The 20,263-nt window shown below is 37.3% G+C and overlaps 1 protein-coding gene across 1 annotated transcript; it reads left to right on the top strand.

Moving 5' to 3' along the window:
* Positions 1 to 16,375: 16,375 nt before the first annotated feature.
* Positions 16,376 to 18,582, top strand: klf17 (Kruppel like factor 17). The gene is made up of 3 exons (XM_084119372.1): positions 16,376 to 16,537; positions 17,020 to 17,971; positions 18,086 to 18,582. The coding sequence occupies exons 1-3, from the start codon at positions 16,415 to 16,417 to the stop codon at positions 18,259 to 18,261; spliced, it is 1,251 nt and encodes a 416-aa protein (XP_083975498.1). The 5' UTR covers positions 16,376 to 16,414; the 3' UTR covers positions 18,262 to 18,582.
* Positions 18,583 to 20,263: the final 1,681 nt, after the last annotated feature.

Below are 20,263 nucleotides of genomic sequence, written 5' to 3'. Positions count from 1 at the left end.
GCTAGTAATTATTAGGGATTATAAGTAACCATAGGGGTGTTTCTTGAGCTCCGTCTCCTGTTACAGTGGAAACTGGAGATGCGTGTCAGATCTGATTGTTGACAAATTTGTTTTATTCATTTCAATGCAGCACATTCCAGTAGCTCCATAAGGTCCTTGATTGTAGGTCATGGATGTTTGAGTTGCTCATCAACAGCGGTGGTCCACATTCCTTCTGAAGACCTTGCTGGACACTTCATTGGGAGGTGCATTTGTCTCTTGTAGAATATTCTCAGACAGGGTTAGACATGGGCTGGGTCCTCTCAGCTCCACAGGGGGTTGTGGTTTGGGCTAGCCTGGGCACACCATACTCAGCTCTAAAGGTATACGAGAGCCACGCCAAAAATCTAAAGAGGCAGCCTGTTATTTCCTCTTGTCTTTGAGAACTTTACTTCCTGCAGGAGAGCAGCGTGAAATAAGATTTTTGCTGCAGGGTGCTGAAGTTAGAGATGTTTAAGGACATCAAAGTGCTTTCCTAAAATAGTTCTCATATGTCATATTCTGCAAACCACACCCTCATTGTCTTTTCTCTAAGTTTACTGCAACTCAACAATTTCAGCTTAAGACCATTTATATATATGGTCTTAAGTGGAAATTGTTGAGTTGCGTGTATTTGAAGTACATTGCGTGTAAATCCTCAATTTTTTTCAGAACAGGATTAACCTGTTTATGAATGACCTGGGCAAAATGTTTAATAACTTTTAAGTACCACTCTATTGAATATCTGAATTTCTTAGTACTTAGCATTATGCAAAAAGCATTTATTTGTAGGGCTACATATTAAGAAACACCAACACATATCAGCTTAAACAGACCTTCATCAGGGATTCAGGGCCTTCATATTGGTAAATGAATCTGGTGTAAATCTGAAGTCGAGTCTGGACTTGCACGTGAGTCACAAAAAAAAATTTACTTGAAATTTGAGTCTTTACTTGGACCATGGTTGCATAAACTTTAAATCATCTATTTTTTCCCCCTTAAGACTGGTCATAACTTTTTTAAGTCAGTTACATAAAAAGGTAGATTGATCAAAAAGTAAGACTGATAAGCCATAACTAAGTGCTGGTTGGTCAGACTAGTTCTTAAGACACAGTCTTAACTTAGCGGGTACGTTTATGCGTTTTCGACAAGAAGAAATACTTTCTCAGAATATATACTTTCTTACACTGTGTTGTAATGTATAGTCTGTTAATTTTGAAGTGAAGTGATTGCTCACAATAAAAGAGAAGAAAAGAACATTCTGTCACCATTTACACATTTGTCATTCCAAAATTGTATGACTTTCTTTCTTCTGTGAAACACAAACAAGATATTTTGAAGAATTTCTAAGGTATGTTTTGTCCTTAAAATGAAAGTCAATGGGGGTCCAGTGTTGTTTTGGACTTTGTATTATAATTGAATGACAAATAAAATATCCTCTTTTGTATTCCACAGAATAAAGCCCTACAGATTTGGACCATCATGTTGGTGAGTAAAAGATGAGAATTTTAAAACCATTTTAATGAAATGTTTTCTGTTTTTATTTGTGGTGTCATCTTAATGTCATCTCACATCCCGACTGGCATTGTCAGTTAAAACTAGTCATAAAGTCTGTTTATGTGTCTGTTGTGGTCTGGAAGGCTGTTTGTGCTTGTGAGATGGATAGGTGACCTGCGCCAGGTGCAAGTCTCTGGTTGCACTATAGGTTTTGCTCCAGATGGGAAAGTGTTCTGTCCTTTTCCATGATTTCACAGAAAAGCTAGCGGGGACTTCCTGTTTCCAAGTGCCCTGGCTCTATCTGGCTCAGAGAGATATCGCAATACAACACACACAGTTCCCTTATACCCCTGACACCTTGGAAATGTCACAAATAGATGATTCCATCTGGTTTGTGCAGTTGTTTCACCATCAGCATCACCAAAACAGGCGTTGGCTCTTCATGCACAGTTATTCTTATAGCTTACATCGCATTGAGTTTCATGCAAATGGTGTTGCGTTATAAACTGTCATGTTTTGCTGGAAGAGACGGCTAGTTTTTGTATTGTCTCAATGAGCGGTCCCAGTGGAGGAGCTGCTGGCCATTAAAAGTAATTATTCCTTTTTTGGGATGGATTTATTGTGATACAGACAGCTGAATGAGGCAACTCTCATGTCTGTGGGAAATGATAATTACAAAATGGTTTTGAAATGTGAACAAGAGGCTTTTATATACAAAACACAAAATATCTCCTAACCTCCACTGCAGCTTGGGCTAAATGAGACATATTTGAGTCTCACACTCATGTACATGGAATGAGTGTTTGAAAACACTGCTGTTGTCTTCCTGTGCCTCACTATAGAATTTGCCATGCTGAAATTGCACAATTAATCGGTGAAGTGGCTTATTTTCATGCTGTTTGCTGTGACAGAAAGAAATGGGTGTAATTTTGAAAATGGTTGCATTGGGATATCTTTTCTAGAGCTCTTAAAATACCATTATGCTCAGTTTCCATGGTCATTTTTATCTTATCCATATTTGTTGTTGCTGAGCTTTTTTAATCTTACATTTCATGTTTTAGGCTCTTTTCTTTTTTACAATAAGTATTTCCTGATTGTTTGAATAGAAAACATATTTTGTTTGAATAGAAAACATATTTTCTGACATAATCAGGCAACAATTTACTGTATCTGTGACTCGGGGAGTTTTAATGTTATTTCTATTTTAGAAGCTTGAATCAGATAGACAGCATGAGTTGCATGAATCAGAATGACTCTAAGATAGATCAGACCTCTGGAATGTTCTCAAAGCCTTCAAAGTCCAGCTCTTTGCAGATCTCACCACTTCCGTTAGAAATGTCAACTGGGGACAGTTTGTTTGATCTCGGAGGTCCCTGGAGATCATAGCTTGAGAGGCGATGACATTGGCATAAGGAAAAAAAAAATGGAGAGCCTGAAAGAAAGAGAGAAAGAGTAGAGAAGACAGAGAAGAGGCTTCAGTTACAGTGAACACAATATGTCAAAGATGGAGATGGAGGGGGTCGTGGGGGGTGGGGGTGATTCCTTCCGTATTTTTAGAAAAGTGTCACTCTGAGAAAGACAGAGGTGAGAGAGAACTGGAGGAAGGGAAGCATGATCATGAGAAGGTGATACTGCCCTCTGGCAATGAGACAAATTACCACCTTTTCTTTTTGGTCTCTTGTTTTGAGAGGTGGTCAAAGCTCATGCCTGCTTATCAATGTTTCCCCTAGGCCTCAGCAACAGGTGTAGTTCTCTAAAGGATTGTATCATGGTTCCAACATTTACAGGATTTAACAGTTTTAATACCAATTATACAAAAATTATATCCAGTTCATGTCAACATCAAATATAACTTGTTATATTAAATGGGATCATTCTAAATATTTTTGTGTAATGTCCTCTTGACTGTGTATTTGGCCATTTTCCCATGTCCTTGATTTCCTACTCTAGTTTTATTTATTTATAAAAGTGCTTTTTGCATGATAAACATGACAAAATAGTTTTTGGCGAATAAATAAATACATACAGTTTTTATTCTGTAGACCAGTTCCAAATCTCTTTTTTTAGGAAATTGAAAGAGGGAGACCTACAAAAATATAAAAGTTCATATCTTGTATTTCTGAATGCACACTAATAAGGTTAATAAGTATCACAGAAATCACAACTTCTGGCAAAATCCTAATATGATCTAATATAATCATAAGGGAGTGATTTGTTTGTATAGTATGTTATTTCCTGATTTATTGCAAAAATGAGTATTATGTATATAAAAAAAAAATACATATATATACAACTTATATATTTATATAGTTATAGTTATTATAAGTTATTACATAGGAATGTTTTTTAAAATTTTAAAATTTGGTATCTCTGAAAAACACAAGATGTCATTAAAATTACAATAGTATTTGCGACCATGTATTAAGAAATAACAGACAATCAAAACATTTTCTACAGAAGATGAAAAAGAATGGGCGAGTCTCAGGAAGTTATCCCTTGCTGCATTGTCCATAACTTCACCATGTAGTTGTCTATGGGACCTATCACTGATTTAATTCTTAGAAACTGTGGTGACCGATGAATTATGAATCGCATTATGACCTTGTGACTGTCCCGACAGTGGACAAATGGAGTCATAGAAGCCTCAATGTATTCTGGAGTGAACTGTCAAAGACCAGAGTGTGTGTGAGCAGGTAACCGTGCTCTGTAGACAGGCAGGGTGGGGTGTCGCCATGCCATAGCCCTTGGATTTTCTCACAGTGAGATGAATAATCTTCGCCTGGTTATCCTGCTTCATGCCCCGGAGGCATCCTTAATCGCCCTCCTCCTCCTCGCTCTCAGCCAGGCCACCGCAGATCCGTTTACCCCTCCGACAGCGGTTACAAAACAGGCCTCTGAAAGGAGAGGACTTGCGTTACAGTTTCTGTGTGCATGCTTTTGCTCTTTTTAATTACCTTTTGTAAGATGCACTATATGGTTTCAGGCACCTGGGAGACCTTCATATAGAAAAATACTATGGCAGTGTTTGCCTCGAGGCGCTGGCCGGGGATGTAGTACATTAAGACAAACAGTCTGTACCGCACCAGGTTCTCCAGGGATGGAGAATAGGCTTCTAGCAGCCTTTTGCGTCCCGCCACTGGATACTGACTGCCTACAGCAGGGTTAAGGCGGGAAATATCTGCATAACAGGGAGCACAGTGTAACTCTAGATTGTGGATGTAATATCAGTCCAAATGTTACAGTGTATGTCATCACATATGCAGAGGGACACCTTTTCAGTTATGCTAATGCACTTCTCTGATTGCCTTTGCACGCGATGCAGATTCTTGTGAACCAAACAGAGAAGGTTTAACAAGGAAGTGTTATGCATTTTCCTATATTTGTAATTGTCTACCAAAAAAACAAACAAACATTGATGTATGTAGAGTACTTCTTAAGTATTTCTTTGGATATTCTGTGTAATTTAAAAAAAAAATATTATTAATATATATTTCTCCAGTCTTCAGCGTCACATGATCCTTCAGAAATGTGCTGATTCAAAATGTCTTATTATCAATGTTGAAAACAGTGCTGCTTAATATTTTTGTGCAAACCATGATTTTGCACAACGTAAAATGTTTTTTTTTTTAAGGCTTTTTTGATTAACAGAATTTCTAAAGAACAGCATTTACTTGAAATATACATCTTTTGTAACATTATAACTAGACTACATTTACTGTATTTTGATCAATTTAATTAATCCTTGCTGGATAAAAGCATTTTTATAAATGAATGCAACCCAAATTCTGCGACAACTTATTTAAAAATACATTCATTTAAGCAGCAGTATATTAGGCTAAAATGTGTTAAATATGTACATTTGCTGATGTACATTCTACAAAAGTGTCCTACAGTCTATGTGACACAGGATTGAGAAAGTTGGGGTAATCCTGCAAAGATATGTGGCTATATATTCACATATTATGAAGTAGTATTAAATAGATTACATATATATAGAGAGGCCTATAGGCCTGTATGTGAGCAAATTTTAACGTGACCTGATGACATGGTGTTTTGATAAGACTTGTCTGAACACTTGAAAGCCAATGGTAAGATCACAGGCTCATTGATACAGAATGAGTCAGCAATTCTGAGAAAGACTTGAATAATCAGTAAAAACAACTTTTTTAATGTTTTGGCCCTTTATTTAGGCTATCTGCAGCTGTCAGATAAAACCAAAGGACATCTGACATATAATAGTAAACCACCCCACAAAAGCTCATTTCACATTAGGATGCATGTTACATTCCTAAAGAGCTTTTTCCCCTTCCTTACCCACACATTCCAAGGGTGAAAACAAGATTCCCAAATATTTAAAATCTGCTTACATTTTCCAATCATGTTTTTGTGACAAATATCTATGAAGACAATTACAGTATATATATACATTACATGCCATGTTTATTTAGAGCTATCATGGTCCGGACAGGATGTTTGCTACGTCATGCAGGATGCCAGTATGTGCCACATTTAGAGGAAAAAAGGGGGGAGAACAAATTTTTTTTTTTGCCGGTGGCTGTGAACATTTGCGATTGGGAACTTTATCACAACCTGCAGCAGTAATAGTGTAATTAGTTGTTGGTTTTTCTCTTCATGTGGTCCTGCTCGATCTTTATCACAGGCGCCATTTCAAAGAGTTGTGTAAAAAGGCGATGTGCAGCGATCTGGGTCCGGTCGAGTTGTGTGGTCCGTGATGGGAACTGGCACGCTGTTGCTGCTGATCTGTTTGTTTAAGAGGTTGCTTGAGCTCCCGGTTGTGTCATATGCCTGTCACAACTCATTTCGCAATTGTAAAAAATATATATATATATATGGGAAAAAAAGGTTGCAATTATGAGAAATAAAGTTGTTAATGCAAGGAACTCCATCGTTCAAAACTTTGGGGTTGGTAAGATTTTTTGATGTGGAAACTTTTTTTTGTTTTTGTGTGTGGAAACTGTGATACATGTTTTTCATGATTCCTTAATGATTGGAAAATTCAAAATAACCAAATGTATTTGAGAAATAGACATTTTTGTAATAATAAAAGTCCTAACTGTCATGTTTGATCATGCATTCTTGCTGAGTGAAATTATTGGCAATGACCCCAAACTTTTGAACGTAGCTTCCATAGTTATTATAGTAATTATTATTATATAATTACTGTATATTGAAAAACTGTATATTGAATGTGGAATATGCAATTAAGCTTTTCCAGAAGTTTCTTACATAATCAAGTGTTTTTCTTTCTTGTCTACTTTGCAGAGCAATAGTATAAATACTGTATGTCACAAACATCACTTTATTTTTTTATTATTTGCAAGGGGATTTTGCCAGCCATTTAAAACGTTTTATGGATTCGAGGTCAAAGGAACAGCAGGTCCGGTCCCTCTTGTGACAGCCTGTTCCTCAGTCCAGCACCTTATTGCTCTGTTAAGGTTTGATCAACAGTAATCACTTCACTACAGACCAGAGTGACCAAAGGCGGGCTGAGATAGAGTCCCAGCTCTAACGGACACACAAGAGGGGATGGAGAGATAACACCTCAGACTCTCTCAGCTAATAGATGTGTGAAGTGCACTCACGCTTTTCTCAGAATGGACTGATGCCCCCATGAACGTTGAGGTAGCTTCATCTGGTTTCCTGTTCTTACACTGCTGACCATGTGGTGAGAAGGCCTGGCACAGATATACATGATACAGATGGACATCACTTCAACTGTGCTCACTTTCCTGGACAATATCTTGTAGATGAGCCAACCAGGGCAGTTGAAGTAAATTTGATCAATTAGCACCCTGCAGGGTTTTTTTTGAGAAAAAACAATAGAGAATATTTTGTAATATTTTCCAGATCTTGTGGTAGTGTGCCATCAGATCATCTGGGATCAACAAGCTCCACTGCTTATCCCACCGAGGGCTAAACGTCCCCTTTCTTATTAAAGACCTGAGGCTTGTGAAATGCTGTTATCTGACTGTTGAAGAACAACTAAGACAAGGGCGAGCTCAGACACTCTTATCTCTAATGGACTCATTACCCTCATGTCCTGGGTAAAATAAACTACTGCGCTGTAGCATCAATCAAGTGATGCCTTTTTAATATATGCGAGTCACTTCCTTCATTTGTTTTTGTATGTTTTTATTTTAAGTCAAGTTTAAAAGTTTAATTTTCAATATGCTGATTTAGTGCTCAGGAAATAATTTAAATTTATCATGATCAATGTTGAAAACAGTTGTGCTGTTTAACATTTTAGTGGAAACAGCTACATTTTTAGCATTGTCTGATGAATAGAAAGTTCCAAAGAACAGTATTTATTTATAAATGTTTTTTTTTGTTTTGTTTTTTTTTGGTAATAATGTAAAAGTCTTTACTGTCACATTTGATCAATTGAATGTATCCTTTTTCACAAACACCACATGTGTACTTAATTATTTTATTGTTGTTTGTAAGATTTTGCCAATGATGTAAAATGCTATTAATTCTTATTTTACTCGTATAGTACCACTCTGCAGTACCACTCAGAATTTTTAAACCATTATTTCATTTCAATAATGATAATGTAATCTCTCTTAAAATGTACAAATGTTTCACCTTAATTGTAAAAGGTGCTGTAGAAAAGCTGAAAATAACACTATTGTTTACATTGTTTACATGATTGACATTTTTATTATTAACATAAGCTCTGTGAAAAATCCTCTTCCTTGTTCCGCTTAAGTGTCACATGTTCTAAACACATGCAACATATTTTAAAAACGTTCTCCTTCTTTCATTTTTCCTTTATGCATTTGTCCTTCACTGCGCTGACAGTAGATGTCTTTAGGCAATAAAGGGTGGTTCATTTTAGTACTCTGCCACGTGAGAGAGCTCGTTGGCAAGCTCCATGCCTCCCACAGAAACATGCGCTTGGCCTTCTCTTTCTTTTTCCCTCAGTAGACAAATTGAAAGTAGATTATTGTTGGTGTGGCTCCTGGCTGACCTGGCATTAGTCCATGTCAGGAATTCCTGAGATGTGTATGTCGGGAAGACCACCCTTTACCCCGTAGATAAAAGTCCTGCTTTGTTCCCAGGGAGTTCTCTCTCTGCTTGCTGTAGTCTTATCCTGCTTGGCTACTGACATCAGCGCAGGGAAAAGAGAAGATGACTAGTGCCAAGCAGAAACTCCCATTTGAGATGCAGAATAATGTTGGGGAATTTGCACAAGGGCCGCTGTTCTTTTGGTTTCGGTGCTGCTTTAGAAGCAGATATTTTGCTAATTGCTTTCATGTGAATGCAAAAACAGATTATTCCTGCCAGATTATACTTCATTACCATTACTATTTCATGTAATGGTAATGGTAATGATTATGATTATACCATATAGTACTTTTCTTCATTGTCATTTCATGCCTGCATGAGTGAATTTTAGAGCAATGCACATTTCATGAGATAGTGAAAAAATGTTGTCATCATTTAATCACCTTAATGTCGTTTTTTTTGTCCATACAATGAAAGTCAATGGGGTTCAGTGTTGTTTTGGATCCCACTGACTTTCATTTTGTGGACAAAAACAGTTGAAACACAGTTCCACAAAGGAAGAAAGTCATACAAGTTTGTATTGTAACAATGTGAGGGTGAGTAAATGTTGGGACAAAGCAGCCCGGTCTTGTCCAGTCAGGTGTGAATGAGCCTAGGTGAGTGTGAACCAACCGTTAGGCTCCCTGGAGTCTCTCAGAGTTATTAGCAGCTCAAAGACCTGATTGCGAACAGCCAATGCAGGACTAGTTCCACCTGTTTAAGCCTGAAAACACCCAGGATTGCTTCGAAAACTAAGCTAACTGTCAGATAGGGCTTTCCCTGAATGTCTGCTTGTCATGAGCAAGCACATTAAAGTAGAAAAATGCATTTCCACACAAAAGGAGTGAAATAGAAGTGCATATTCAAAACGAAACGCTTACAGAAACGCGTAGCAGGGAAGTTTTAGTTAATGGGGTGTCAAAGAATATTTGCATTTTGTCCCATTTTTACCGCAGAATGAATCACTGGTAGTTGTATAAGTTGATTTGACTGATGTGTGGAGAGTATTTTAAGATTCTGTGAGTCTGAACATGCTGCTCACAGCATGAGATTTCTTTTCTGCAGTAATTTGTTAGTTGTCATGTCAGACCAGCCCAGGACTAGACTAAACCTATAAGTGTTAAAATCCCATAGCAACTATTTGCCTCAAATATTTAACTGCGAAATACGTTAAAGACCTCACTCTGATAAGGGTTAATTAGTTCTACTTAATTAACCTGGTAATTCTGATTAATATCTTTTTAATCTCATTAAGTGCGCAAATGACGATGTTCGCAGTCTGATCCCACAAGTTATTTGCAAGGAACTCTCCATTGCAAACAAAGGAGGAATTAATGAATGAGGCCTCATGCTGGTGGCTGCGTGTTTTAGTTGTGAACTACTAAATGGTGTAAAGATAAAATACCAAACTGTGCACAGGGGCATTTAAATGTTAAAATGGTAATTTGATATCTGAGATCTCCCAAGCACATCATTTATGTTTGGTTCTTTATATACAATACAGTTCCGGTTTAGCCAAAGGACATACTGCTCCATAATTACCCATAGAGAGAGAGGTCACTTATTGTAAATGGATTAAAAACAGGTGGCTATTTTAAACTGATGAATAATTGTTGAAAAACATATGTTTTTTCCTCTCTCATCAAACCTCCAGGGTGCTAACTGATAAACTGCCCCAGTTGGGTCACCTTACGGAGACTGTGCCATACACATTGTGCAGGAAACTCAAGTAGTGTCACTCACAATAGCAGGTCTATTTCATACATGCACCGAGTCTTCTGTTGTGCTCATTTTGGGTTGAAAGCCTGCAGGTACTGACGCTATGTTTTGGTTACACAATACGCAACGTTGTTTTTCTCTTGCGAGGGATATTATGTGAAATGCTACGGCTTGTTGAGCCCAACCTGTTACAATAGGAGAAAGTGCGAGGGCTGTAATCACATAGCTGATCGATATCTGACACTGATGTAGCCGCACAAATATGGCATTTGTTTACTTGGCGCATAGACTGTGGTTGTCCCTTTGCACTGTTATCAGAGGTTCTCCTTACCGTTCATAGATCATGCCGAGCACTTCCATTTATTCTCATTTCCCGTTTATTTTACGTCAATGGATGAATGGACCATGAGAGGGCAACGACAATGGCAGAGTGCAGGTCTGTCAGAAGTGAAAGGCATTGCACAGACAGGTGAGCTCATAGCACGGGTTTCCCTCCAGTGCGTTTTCCCACATTCTTTACGGTAGAAGTCACCCCTGATGAATGAAAACATTGCCCACCATGTGCAGATGGACAAAAGCTGTAGTTGCACGGGCAGGTGTTATTTCTTTAAGCTGCGGTGAGTGTTTTCCCTCTTATTCAGATGTCAAAACTACTGCAGTTTTACAAAACAACCACTCAAATGCATAAAGACACACAAACCAACATCATCTGATAATTGTTTGATGGAACGTGTGACGACAATAAATATTTTTTTTCTGTAAATGTTTTTGCTGGTCGATTTCCAGATTTGATGCTCAATTCATCGCATCCTGGCTGTTCAGTTTTTTAGGAAAACATTTCAAAAGAGCTTATGTCTGATAACCCACACAACAAAAACCAAAAGTCTCAGTCTTGTGCGTACTTATAGGTCAGAAAAGAAAGTAAATTATGTCACCATTTATTCAAACTCATGTCATTTCAAACTGTTTTGTCCATACAATGAAAGTCAGTGGGGTCTAAAACAACACTGGAAAAAAAAACTGAGAAATTTTCTAAATATCTTTAATTGTATTGCACACAAGAAATAAAGTCATACATGTTTAAAACAATATGAGGCTGAGTATATAATGACAGAAATTTCATTTTTGGGTGATTTTCTTCCCCCTTTAAGTTATACAGCAAGGTATGCTTAATTACTTTTATACTAATTTGAATTACTTATACATTTGTCCTTGGCAAGCAAGCACATAAAGTTCTTGATGACTGAGTATGAATGTGTCATAGAATTCTGTTTGGAAAGTACAAAAAAAAGAAAGAAGGAAGAACCTTGTCTGGCATTTGGGAGCACAGGGCTGTGTGGAACGACTTCTCTTGTGGACTTTTGACCCCAGACACATGCAGTCATTCACAGAGACAAGTTTTGTGTCCCCAGACAAGAGTTGCTCCAAAGCAGGCAGAAGCTATTACACTTGGAGACAAAGAAGCCACCAGGGGAGATGAGAGACATGGAGCAGTGAGTGGGAGAGACTGAGCAGCTACTGGAAGTTACAAGGGCACTTAACTGTATAGACTTTTGTTTGAAAATGTTTGATATTGATGTAAATATATATTTATGGTGTGCTGCAGTTCTATATGATGTGACTTTGACATGAGTAAATGTTTACCAATAATCACATCAAAAAGGCTATTTTGACATTCATTGCAATACTTTGCTACACCTATAAAAAAATATATTTCACGTCTGTGATTTTTTTTAGAAGTATTTGCATAAATAGGCTATGTCGGATTTCGGGCTTCTCATTTAACGCAGTCATATTTTTCCTTTTCTTTTCCCATGATTATCTATAACCCTGGTCCACACCCTTGGTAGACCATGTGCTGTTTTTCCTTAATAAATTGATTAATCCTTAATTCTCCTTGATAAATTAGCAAAGGTACTGTTCCTTTTTTTAGGTTGTTCATGGGAGAGTATTTACAGTGGGTTTCCCCTCCTGCTCTGGTGATGGGGGATAATTACTATTCTGGAGACTCTAGATTAGATTGTAATTGAAATTCAAAGTGCCTAAATGAAAAGACAAACGGAGGGAAAGGCAATTGAGGCCATCAGCCACAGTAAATGCCATTATTTGGTTTATGTGCATACAGCAATGATTTAGCAGTTTGGCATCAGTATAACTTTTTTAGTTAGAGTCTTGGTTAATCTGCTGTGTGCGCTTACACTAGCCCTGCGGCCGTTCAGACCACCTTTGAGTCACTAGAGGTTTTGTCCTCACCTGTACCTTGTCTTGTCTGAGATTCTGCAATGGGTCTTTATCATGGTCCAGTGGAAGTGAAAGGACTCGTCCTTTTGTCATTCTTGTATGCTAGACAAGCACAGGAAGATCGAGTGGGCAACTCTGATGGTGGTCGTTGCAGTGGACACAAATATTTGCTCCTACGTCCACACAAATTTGTCTGGGTGGTTGAGTCGGTGAGCGATAGGTAATTACCTGCACTCAAGACACCACAGAACAATGAAAGGGAAAGGAGCAGATCTTCTGTTTAAATTGATTATTTTTCATTGTAAGGATTTTGTAATGAAATGAAATTCATCAATTATGTAATAAATGGCATATGGCATAAACTTATAAATCCTCTTTTAATGTAATGTTTAGAAGGTTTCTGCAATATTCAACACAGGTTTGTATGTGAATTCAACAATGTAATCAGTACAAGCAGGAGATCCAGATTTTTTATGGATACAATTGATTGTGGGTGTGTGGTGACTGACTCAGCCATTAGTCACTACATTTAGCAGCAAAATGGAGAGGTATGGTGATGAAGGAACCTGTGTACCCTGAAAGGCAATTCTTCTCAACGTGTCTTAAGGAGTGTTGCTACAACATGCCTGTTTGCCATTAATACAAAAGTGATAAATAGATATGTATGCATGAATTCAGGCTGGAATCTGTTGGGTCAGTGTTTGAAACCTACCCATGCGTATCATATGCACGTAAAAACTCATTTTGGCGTATAAATTGCACGATAAACACAATGCGTGCTATAGAGACGCATCTAGTGTGACCGGGTTGTGAGAACGTTAACTGCAGCTACTTTGTGTTTGTATCACAATCTCATTTACATGTATCAGTGTAACTAGTTAATTTTTCAAAAAAAAAAAAAAAAATAATAATAATAATAAAAAAAAAAAAATATATATATATATATATATATATATATATATATATATATATATATATATATATTATACATGCACATACTGTATACATGGATGTAAACAGTGATGTTTGCTGCACATATACTTGCCAAAGCTCACGTATCATTTACAAGACATACGTGTGTAAGGGTGGAGACATGGGATTGTGTTCCTTCATAAAATCAACATTTTCCTTATCTGATCTCCCTAAAAATACAAAAAAAAAAGGCTTGCATGTCTTAGACAGACTAAATACTCACTAATCTGCTGCTTTATCTGTTAGAAAGCAAGGTTTGTTTTACACAAACATTATGAAATGTTTTTATTTAGAACATAACATGCAAGTGAAGTGTTGCTCAGACAGCTTCAGTCCATTATGACTTAGTGAGTATAATGTTTTTGTTAAATATATCATCGAAAGCCAATTACTGTGTGTGTGTGTGTGTGTGTGCGTTTAAAACGTGCCTGCTTGTTTTATCCTGCCACACATGTAGCCTATACTGTTTAGTGTTAGCAGTCTCAAAGCCAGTATCTTTTTCTGTATATTATCAGGAAATGCAGTAAAAACCAAGGAAATTCTAAGTAAGTCCATGCAAACACAACTCATATATCAGGGCATATTTACAGTATTGTAAAGTCACTCAAAGAATGCTTTTGTCAGTGTTATGGTAAAAAACGCTGATGAACAAGAAAACTTTTTATTATTATTATTATTTTATAAAAAACAACATGAAATGCACACAGTTAATGTTTCTTATAATATTTATTAAGGGATTTATTTCTGTCCCCTGCGTATTCCAGGACCGACATACATTTTGTATCTCTTAATAGAATATTTGGTATGTGGGCCTATCTGATTATCTTTAGAGAGACGCGCATTTTTATCCATAATGTTAATCTAGCTTCACTCGTGATTCAGTTAAAGTGGACAGTGAAAAAAAAATTCTCTGTCCACATTAGGCATCTTGTAAATACAACTGAATGTCTCCGGGAAGACGGTGTCCTGTCTGCCAATCTGCAATCTCCTTAATTGTGTTTAGAAAACAACAAAGAGGGGAAAAAATGAAACCAAACTCTCGTTCCTTTCAAGGACAGGACGCGTAAGGCTCTTATCGCAAAATACATCCAAAAATTGAGGCTGTTGTATCATATGTATCAAAATGTAGCGGTCAAATAAACAAAATAAATAATAATAACAATAATAATAATAATAATAAACAACTATAATAATGGTACACCATACAGCTTTGATGTTTTAAAACATAAACATAGCACATGATACAACATTAAACATATAAGTATATATATATATGTGTGTGTGTGTGTGTGTGTGTGTGTGTGTGTGTGTGCGCGCGCGCTCTACACAGAAGCGAGAACAGGTTCGATGTCTTGAATATTTCGCACGTATGTTGCCTTCAGTTGTATATTTTTACAATTAAATTAAACTTACTCTGCTTGTGCTGGGGGAAAGGACGCCCTTTGTATTTCAGGAAATTCTATCCATTTCCATTTCCACCTCTCTCTCTCTCCAGACAATGCAATTGTACCGGAATCTGAATTACGTAGAAAGGGTAAAAATAACTGGACTATATAAACCGACAGAATCAGATTGTGCAAATGCAGCTGGTTTGCACAGAGCAAGCAACAGCACGCGAAAAACGTTTCGTTGTTTCTCTGCAAATATTCAGGCATGTATACAGACATAAAATATTTGAGGCTATTTTGAAATAAAATGTCTAGTATCTTTTTGTATTCTACCAACACTTTAACTGTGTCGGGGATATTTAATGCCACGTCTTGAAGGCATCAGGTGGAATAGAGTGTTTTGGTTAAAGCCTTGTCTCTAAAATAAGCCCGAGAGCATTAGGCCATTCATTTACATTTTAATCAACTGAAAGAGGAGGTCTATTGACTCAGAGATCATTAACCTAACATGTACCTGCATTGTTGAACATTGAGATTATCATGTTGTTTCGATGGCTCCGAGATTTTACAGCTGGTTTTCAAATGCTAATTAAGCAGGAGTTCGATCTGGATAAATTAATACCTATCAGACACATTAGATCAGGTCCATTTTAATACGAATGAAGAGGTGAAACTCACAGTAATGTGGCTAGTTGACTGAAACATTTGGCTCCACATTATATAAAATGTTTGTTTTAATAGTAATTAATTTAGCCTATGATTTCTGTTGTCCTCTTGAAACATTTTCTTGTTTGCAATTATATCAAGCATTGTTTAGGCTACCACACACATTTAATATAGACCCTATAAATAATAAAATGATAAATAATTTATATTCAATATTTTCAACACATTTTATTAGATTTATATATATATATAAAAAAATAATTCACCAAAATAATACGGTTTGCATGGCCCTCCAATAAACTACAAGAAGTTTGACCGAGCATGGGGTTTGTGGCGCCCCCTTCAGCACTCAAACTACACTCAGAATTCAGGGGCAAATTCGACAAGCCGCTTACATTCATTAGTATAATTATTTGGAGGTAAAAGTTTTTACTTTGTTCTTGAATCTACACAATCGTATGAGTATGATTAACCGAATTCTTATTAAATATGGTGTGATGTGAGATTTTTTGCAATGAAACTGCAACAGCAGGTTCAGCGTGCACATTTTAGAATGTCTAATTCTATTATCCTCCAGAACACAGAGTATCTAAGTAGTCTTCACAATTTAATGGAACAAGGAGATTCATTTTACGTTTTAGGCTATTCATTATACGTTTAATTATAGGCCAAATAATCAACTGTGCTTTGACAATATTTACATGTTGTTAAGGATAGCCAGAGTAAATACTTGATAGGCTACAACTACATGACCAACGTCACGAGAGCACGCCCACACGACACTCCTTATAATGGGACAGGTAGGAAGCCAGTCAAACGTATTAGAGACGCATTGTCTGTCTCGGATGAATGAGACTGAACAACTCCCTAACATTTGCAACATGGCTCTTGCAGATGCGATGTTGCCTTCGATAAATACTTTTTCAAGCAACCAGATTTTAGACCAAAAGCAGTCTGAAATTGTTCGGGTGAGTTCAACTCTTCATTTAAAGTTATTTAGACATATTTAAAACGTATTTTGAGTGTATTTATACATTTCGTTGTGTAGACTATTTTACGTTTAACTAATCGCAGGAGTTATGCTACAAATTTATGGTAGCCTAACTAGAGGTAAAAAAAATAAATAAAAAAAATCGTCCGAGGAGAAAACCAATTATGATCGTATAGTAGCTTCATTTGCACAACATAAAAATTGTCATTATAGCCTATTTAGCCTACATTGCAAGAACTACGTGTTTTGTTAACATAATGAAAGACAGTTGACGTTTGACTGTGTTGTGAATCCCAAATAGTTGCGCCGAACAAGTTGGGGTTTTTTTTGTTTACATTTTAAAATTTAAGTGTAATGCTACATCTTTATAAATATTCTTGCTTAGTGGATTTTTTATTTTTATTTTAATCACCGATCATCTGAGAAAGGTGTCTAACCAGAATGTTTTTCCTCCCTCAGGACTGGAAAGTTGACCCAACTAAGACAGTTGGAGACGTGAGACCCCTCATCGAGGTGGAGTTCAGCATTGTCGAATCTCCATCTTTGGCCAAAGACGAGGACGATCTTTCCAAGTTTTTGGATCTAGAGTTCATTCTGTCCAACTCGGTCACGTCTGACATTGACAACAACTCAGCGCAACCGCCGCCCGCCTATTCTCTACCGGAGTCACCCGAAAGCTGCAGTACTGTATACGACAGCGATGGATGTCACCCAACGCCGAACGCTTTTTGTGGCAACAACTTTACCGCACGTCCCGGCCACAGTCTGGTAGCCGAGTTGTTTACCTCGGACATGAATTATCACGGCGACTCGCATGATTTTAAAGACAGACATGTAGACAGACTGGAGTACACTGAACTAAGAGCTCTGAACTGTCGAAACCATGTGTCCACTTCTAATAACATGGGATACAAAATCAAATCTGAAAACCACGAGCAATCCTGCATGATGGCCAACGACTACGTGGGTCATTATTATGAACAAGAACCCCAGCGCGTGATGACTTATGGGCATCACGTGCAACACGATGTGCCTCGGGACATTTTAGGGAGGAAAGACTGCATCCTAACTGAAATGAACTCTCACCATCACATTGACATTGCACATCAACAGCAGTTCATGAACAGCGCGTCTTTTCCTCCTCAATACGCCCAGCATCAGCAGTACCACGGACATTACAGTATGTTTAGCGAACCATTGCGGGCAAATCACCCGGCCATGCCAGGTGTGATGCTGACTCCACCATCCTCACCGCTCCTGGGATTTTTAAACCCAGAAGACAGCAAGCCAAAACGAGGGCGTCGGTCATGGGCACGAAAACGGACTGCGACGCACAGCTGTGATTTCCCCGGATGTGGGAAAACGTACACGAAAAGCTCCCATTTGAAAGCGCACATGCGGACACACACAGGTATGTGGTTGAGTTTTATTTCACATGTTGTTTTTACTTCATTTCTGACTTTTAACCTCGACTTTTAACGTTTTGGTACACAATAATAAATGTTTTCCCCCGTTCTGTCCACAGGTGAGAAACCCTACCACTGCAGTTGGGAAGGCTGTGGCTGGAAGTTCGCCAGGTCGGACGAGTTGACGCGTCACTACAGGAAACACACCGGACACAGGCCGTTTCAGTGCCACCTGTGCGAGAGAGCTTTCTCCCGCTCGGATCACCTGGCCCTGCACATGAAGAGGCACATGTAAAAAAAAAGACACTATATCTATTTTAAACGACAAGAGAATTTTATATTGTTAAGACAATTCCTTTTTTGGGACAGCAGTTATTATGTGAATAGCAGTATAATGTAATTTCCTTTAAATTATGTCAGTATTTAACAGAAGGAGATTCTTGTTCATTTAGAAGGTAAATTATGTAGTACTTTCCCAGATGTATAAAAACGGGGCAGGACCCATACTTTTGTATAGGCTATATGTTTTTTTAATCTCCATTTAAACATTTGTATCAAGTCAGGGAGTATTTTTTTCATGGATTTTCAGAATTAAAAGCATTTTCTTTTTTTTGTACTCAGCCTTTTGTCTCATTTTCTTAAGTTAGCCTACTTATTTCTACACAAAGAGCATATAGCACAAATAAGTTTTCCTCCATTGCACTGGGTGCAAACAAACAAACAAAATAAATAAATGGAAAACTCTGGCAAAATAAATTATTCATGTAAATTGATAGCCTAATAGAAATATTTATCAAACAAATAAAATTAAAAGAAAAGTTTTTCATGTGATCTGTAGGCCTACACTCTTCATGTAGGCCCTATCATTAAAAAAAAAAGCCTTTAAAAATGTCTAATGCCTAGTTAGGCCTAGCCTACTTATCGTCACTCTAAATACTCTAAAATCAAGTAATTAACTTATGCAACATCTCCATCATTGTCAACAATTATAATCCTCTTAATCATCACAAATATTGTAAATAATACATTTAGTCGTCTAGAACATACAGGATTCTAATATAGGCTACAACATGTCACTGCTACTAGTCTTTCAAAGCTACAGTATGTCGCCCTCTACTGTCTGAAAATATGTAAGCAGTGTAGCCACAGAACCTCATGGGTTCTCAAACCAACGGTAGCATAAGCTTACTTAGACTGACGTGAAATAAAAAAATAATTCATAATTGAAACTACACATGTTACACAACAAAACACTTACAATATCCCTCTCCTGAGTCCTGGAAATAAGTCATAACACGTTTCTACAGGGGAGTCTCGAATATAAGAAGTGGGCTACTTTTCATATTTATGTAAAAAAAACAAAAAAAAAAACAGGCTGTTTCAGACATTTATTGCACAATCCAACGTTCGTTCGCATCGTTAAATATCATAATTATAATTAATTTTCGTTGTGTAAAGTTTATCTGCAGGTATCAATTTCTACCACGAGATGGCAGTCTTCCCTAAGGTTTGTCTCTGATATTACACCTGCTGATGCAATGTCACATGTAGTGGAGGAGCACACTAACAAAGATGTTGTTCGTGTTTAGAAGTAGGAAACTGGTGAACAAGATAAAACTGTAAATGTAAAAATAACTTTAAATGTAGGCTACATGATAAATTATAAATCATATTAATCTAACCAAAGTAAGAATTAATTTGAAATTTCGTTAAGTAAGTTATACTGCTCCTCCAAACACTCCTTTAACTATTAAAATGTTAGCATTAATACTGAATTATCTAAATAATGATGCAGAGACAGAACATGTGGTTTAATGAAGCTATCAATAGCTAGGTTACCAATTGTATGGCATAAATGCTTATTTGAGGCATGACAGCAACGGCGCATATCACAAAGATGTTTACCAACACACTTATGACTGTGAATACTTTCGTTTTTTCCATAAGTCCCCATGTCATTTAGATTAGACTCTGCATTCTGCCTCTTCGGATAAATAATTTAATATCATTGCGTTCATGCCATTTTTTTTTCAACAGAGCGGCAAATTTAGAGAGGGACCAATGGTACACCTTACATCTTACAGCTGAAGCCAAGCACTCGTTTGTATTGCTAGCAGTTGTTAAACCCACCGCTACGCTGCGCAACGGCGCGTGAATGGGGATGCGTGTATATCCTCCTTATATCGTCTTCCAGCATCTTTTAGAGAACAAAAAGGTAACGAATGTGCGTCTGTCGCTAAATGTCCTCATTTCACCCATGATATTCATTCCACGCTCCCTTTTTGTGTTTGCTTCGA

The sequence above is a fragment of the Abramis brama genome (assembly GCF_963993115.1).
Source record: "Abramis brama genome assembly, chromosome: 7".
Classification (NCBI taxonomy): Eukaryota; Metazoa; Chordata; class Actinopteri; order Cypriniformes; family Leuciscidae; genus Abramis; species Abramis brama.
The sequence above is the reverse complement of the archived record's forward strand: the minus strand, read 5'-3'. Positions and strand labels throughout refer to the sequence as shown.

Excerpts from the sequence above, each read along its gene's own strand:
- klf17 (XM_084119372.1), top strand. The coding sequence starts at position 16,415 with ATGAATGAGACTGAACAACTCCCTAACATTTGCAACATGGCTCTTGCA. Across the intron at positions 16,538-17,019 it reads AGCAGTCTGAAATTGTTCGG|GACTGGAAAGTTGACCCAAC; the intron begins GTGAGTTCAACT and ends TTCCTCCCTCAG. Across the intron at positions 17,972-18,085 it reads GCACATGCGGACACACACAG|GTGAGAAACCCTACCACTGC; the intron begins GTATGTGGTTGA and ends TTCTGTCCACAG.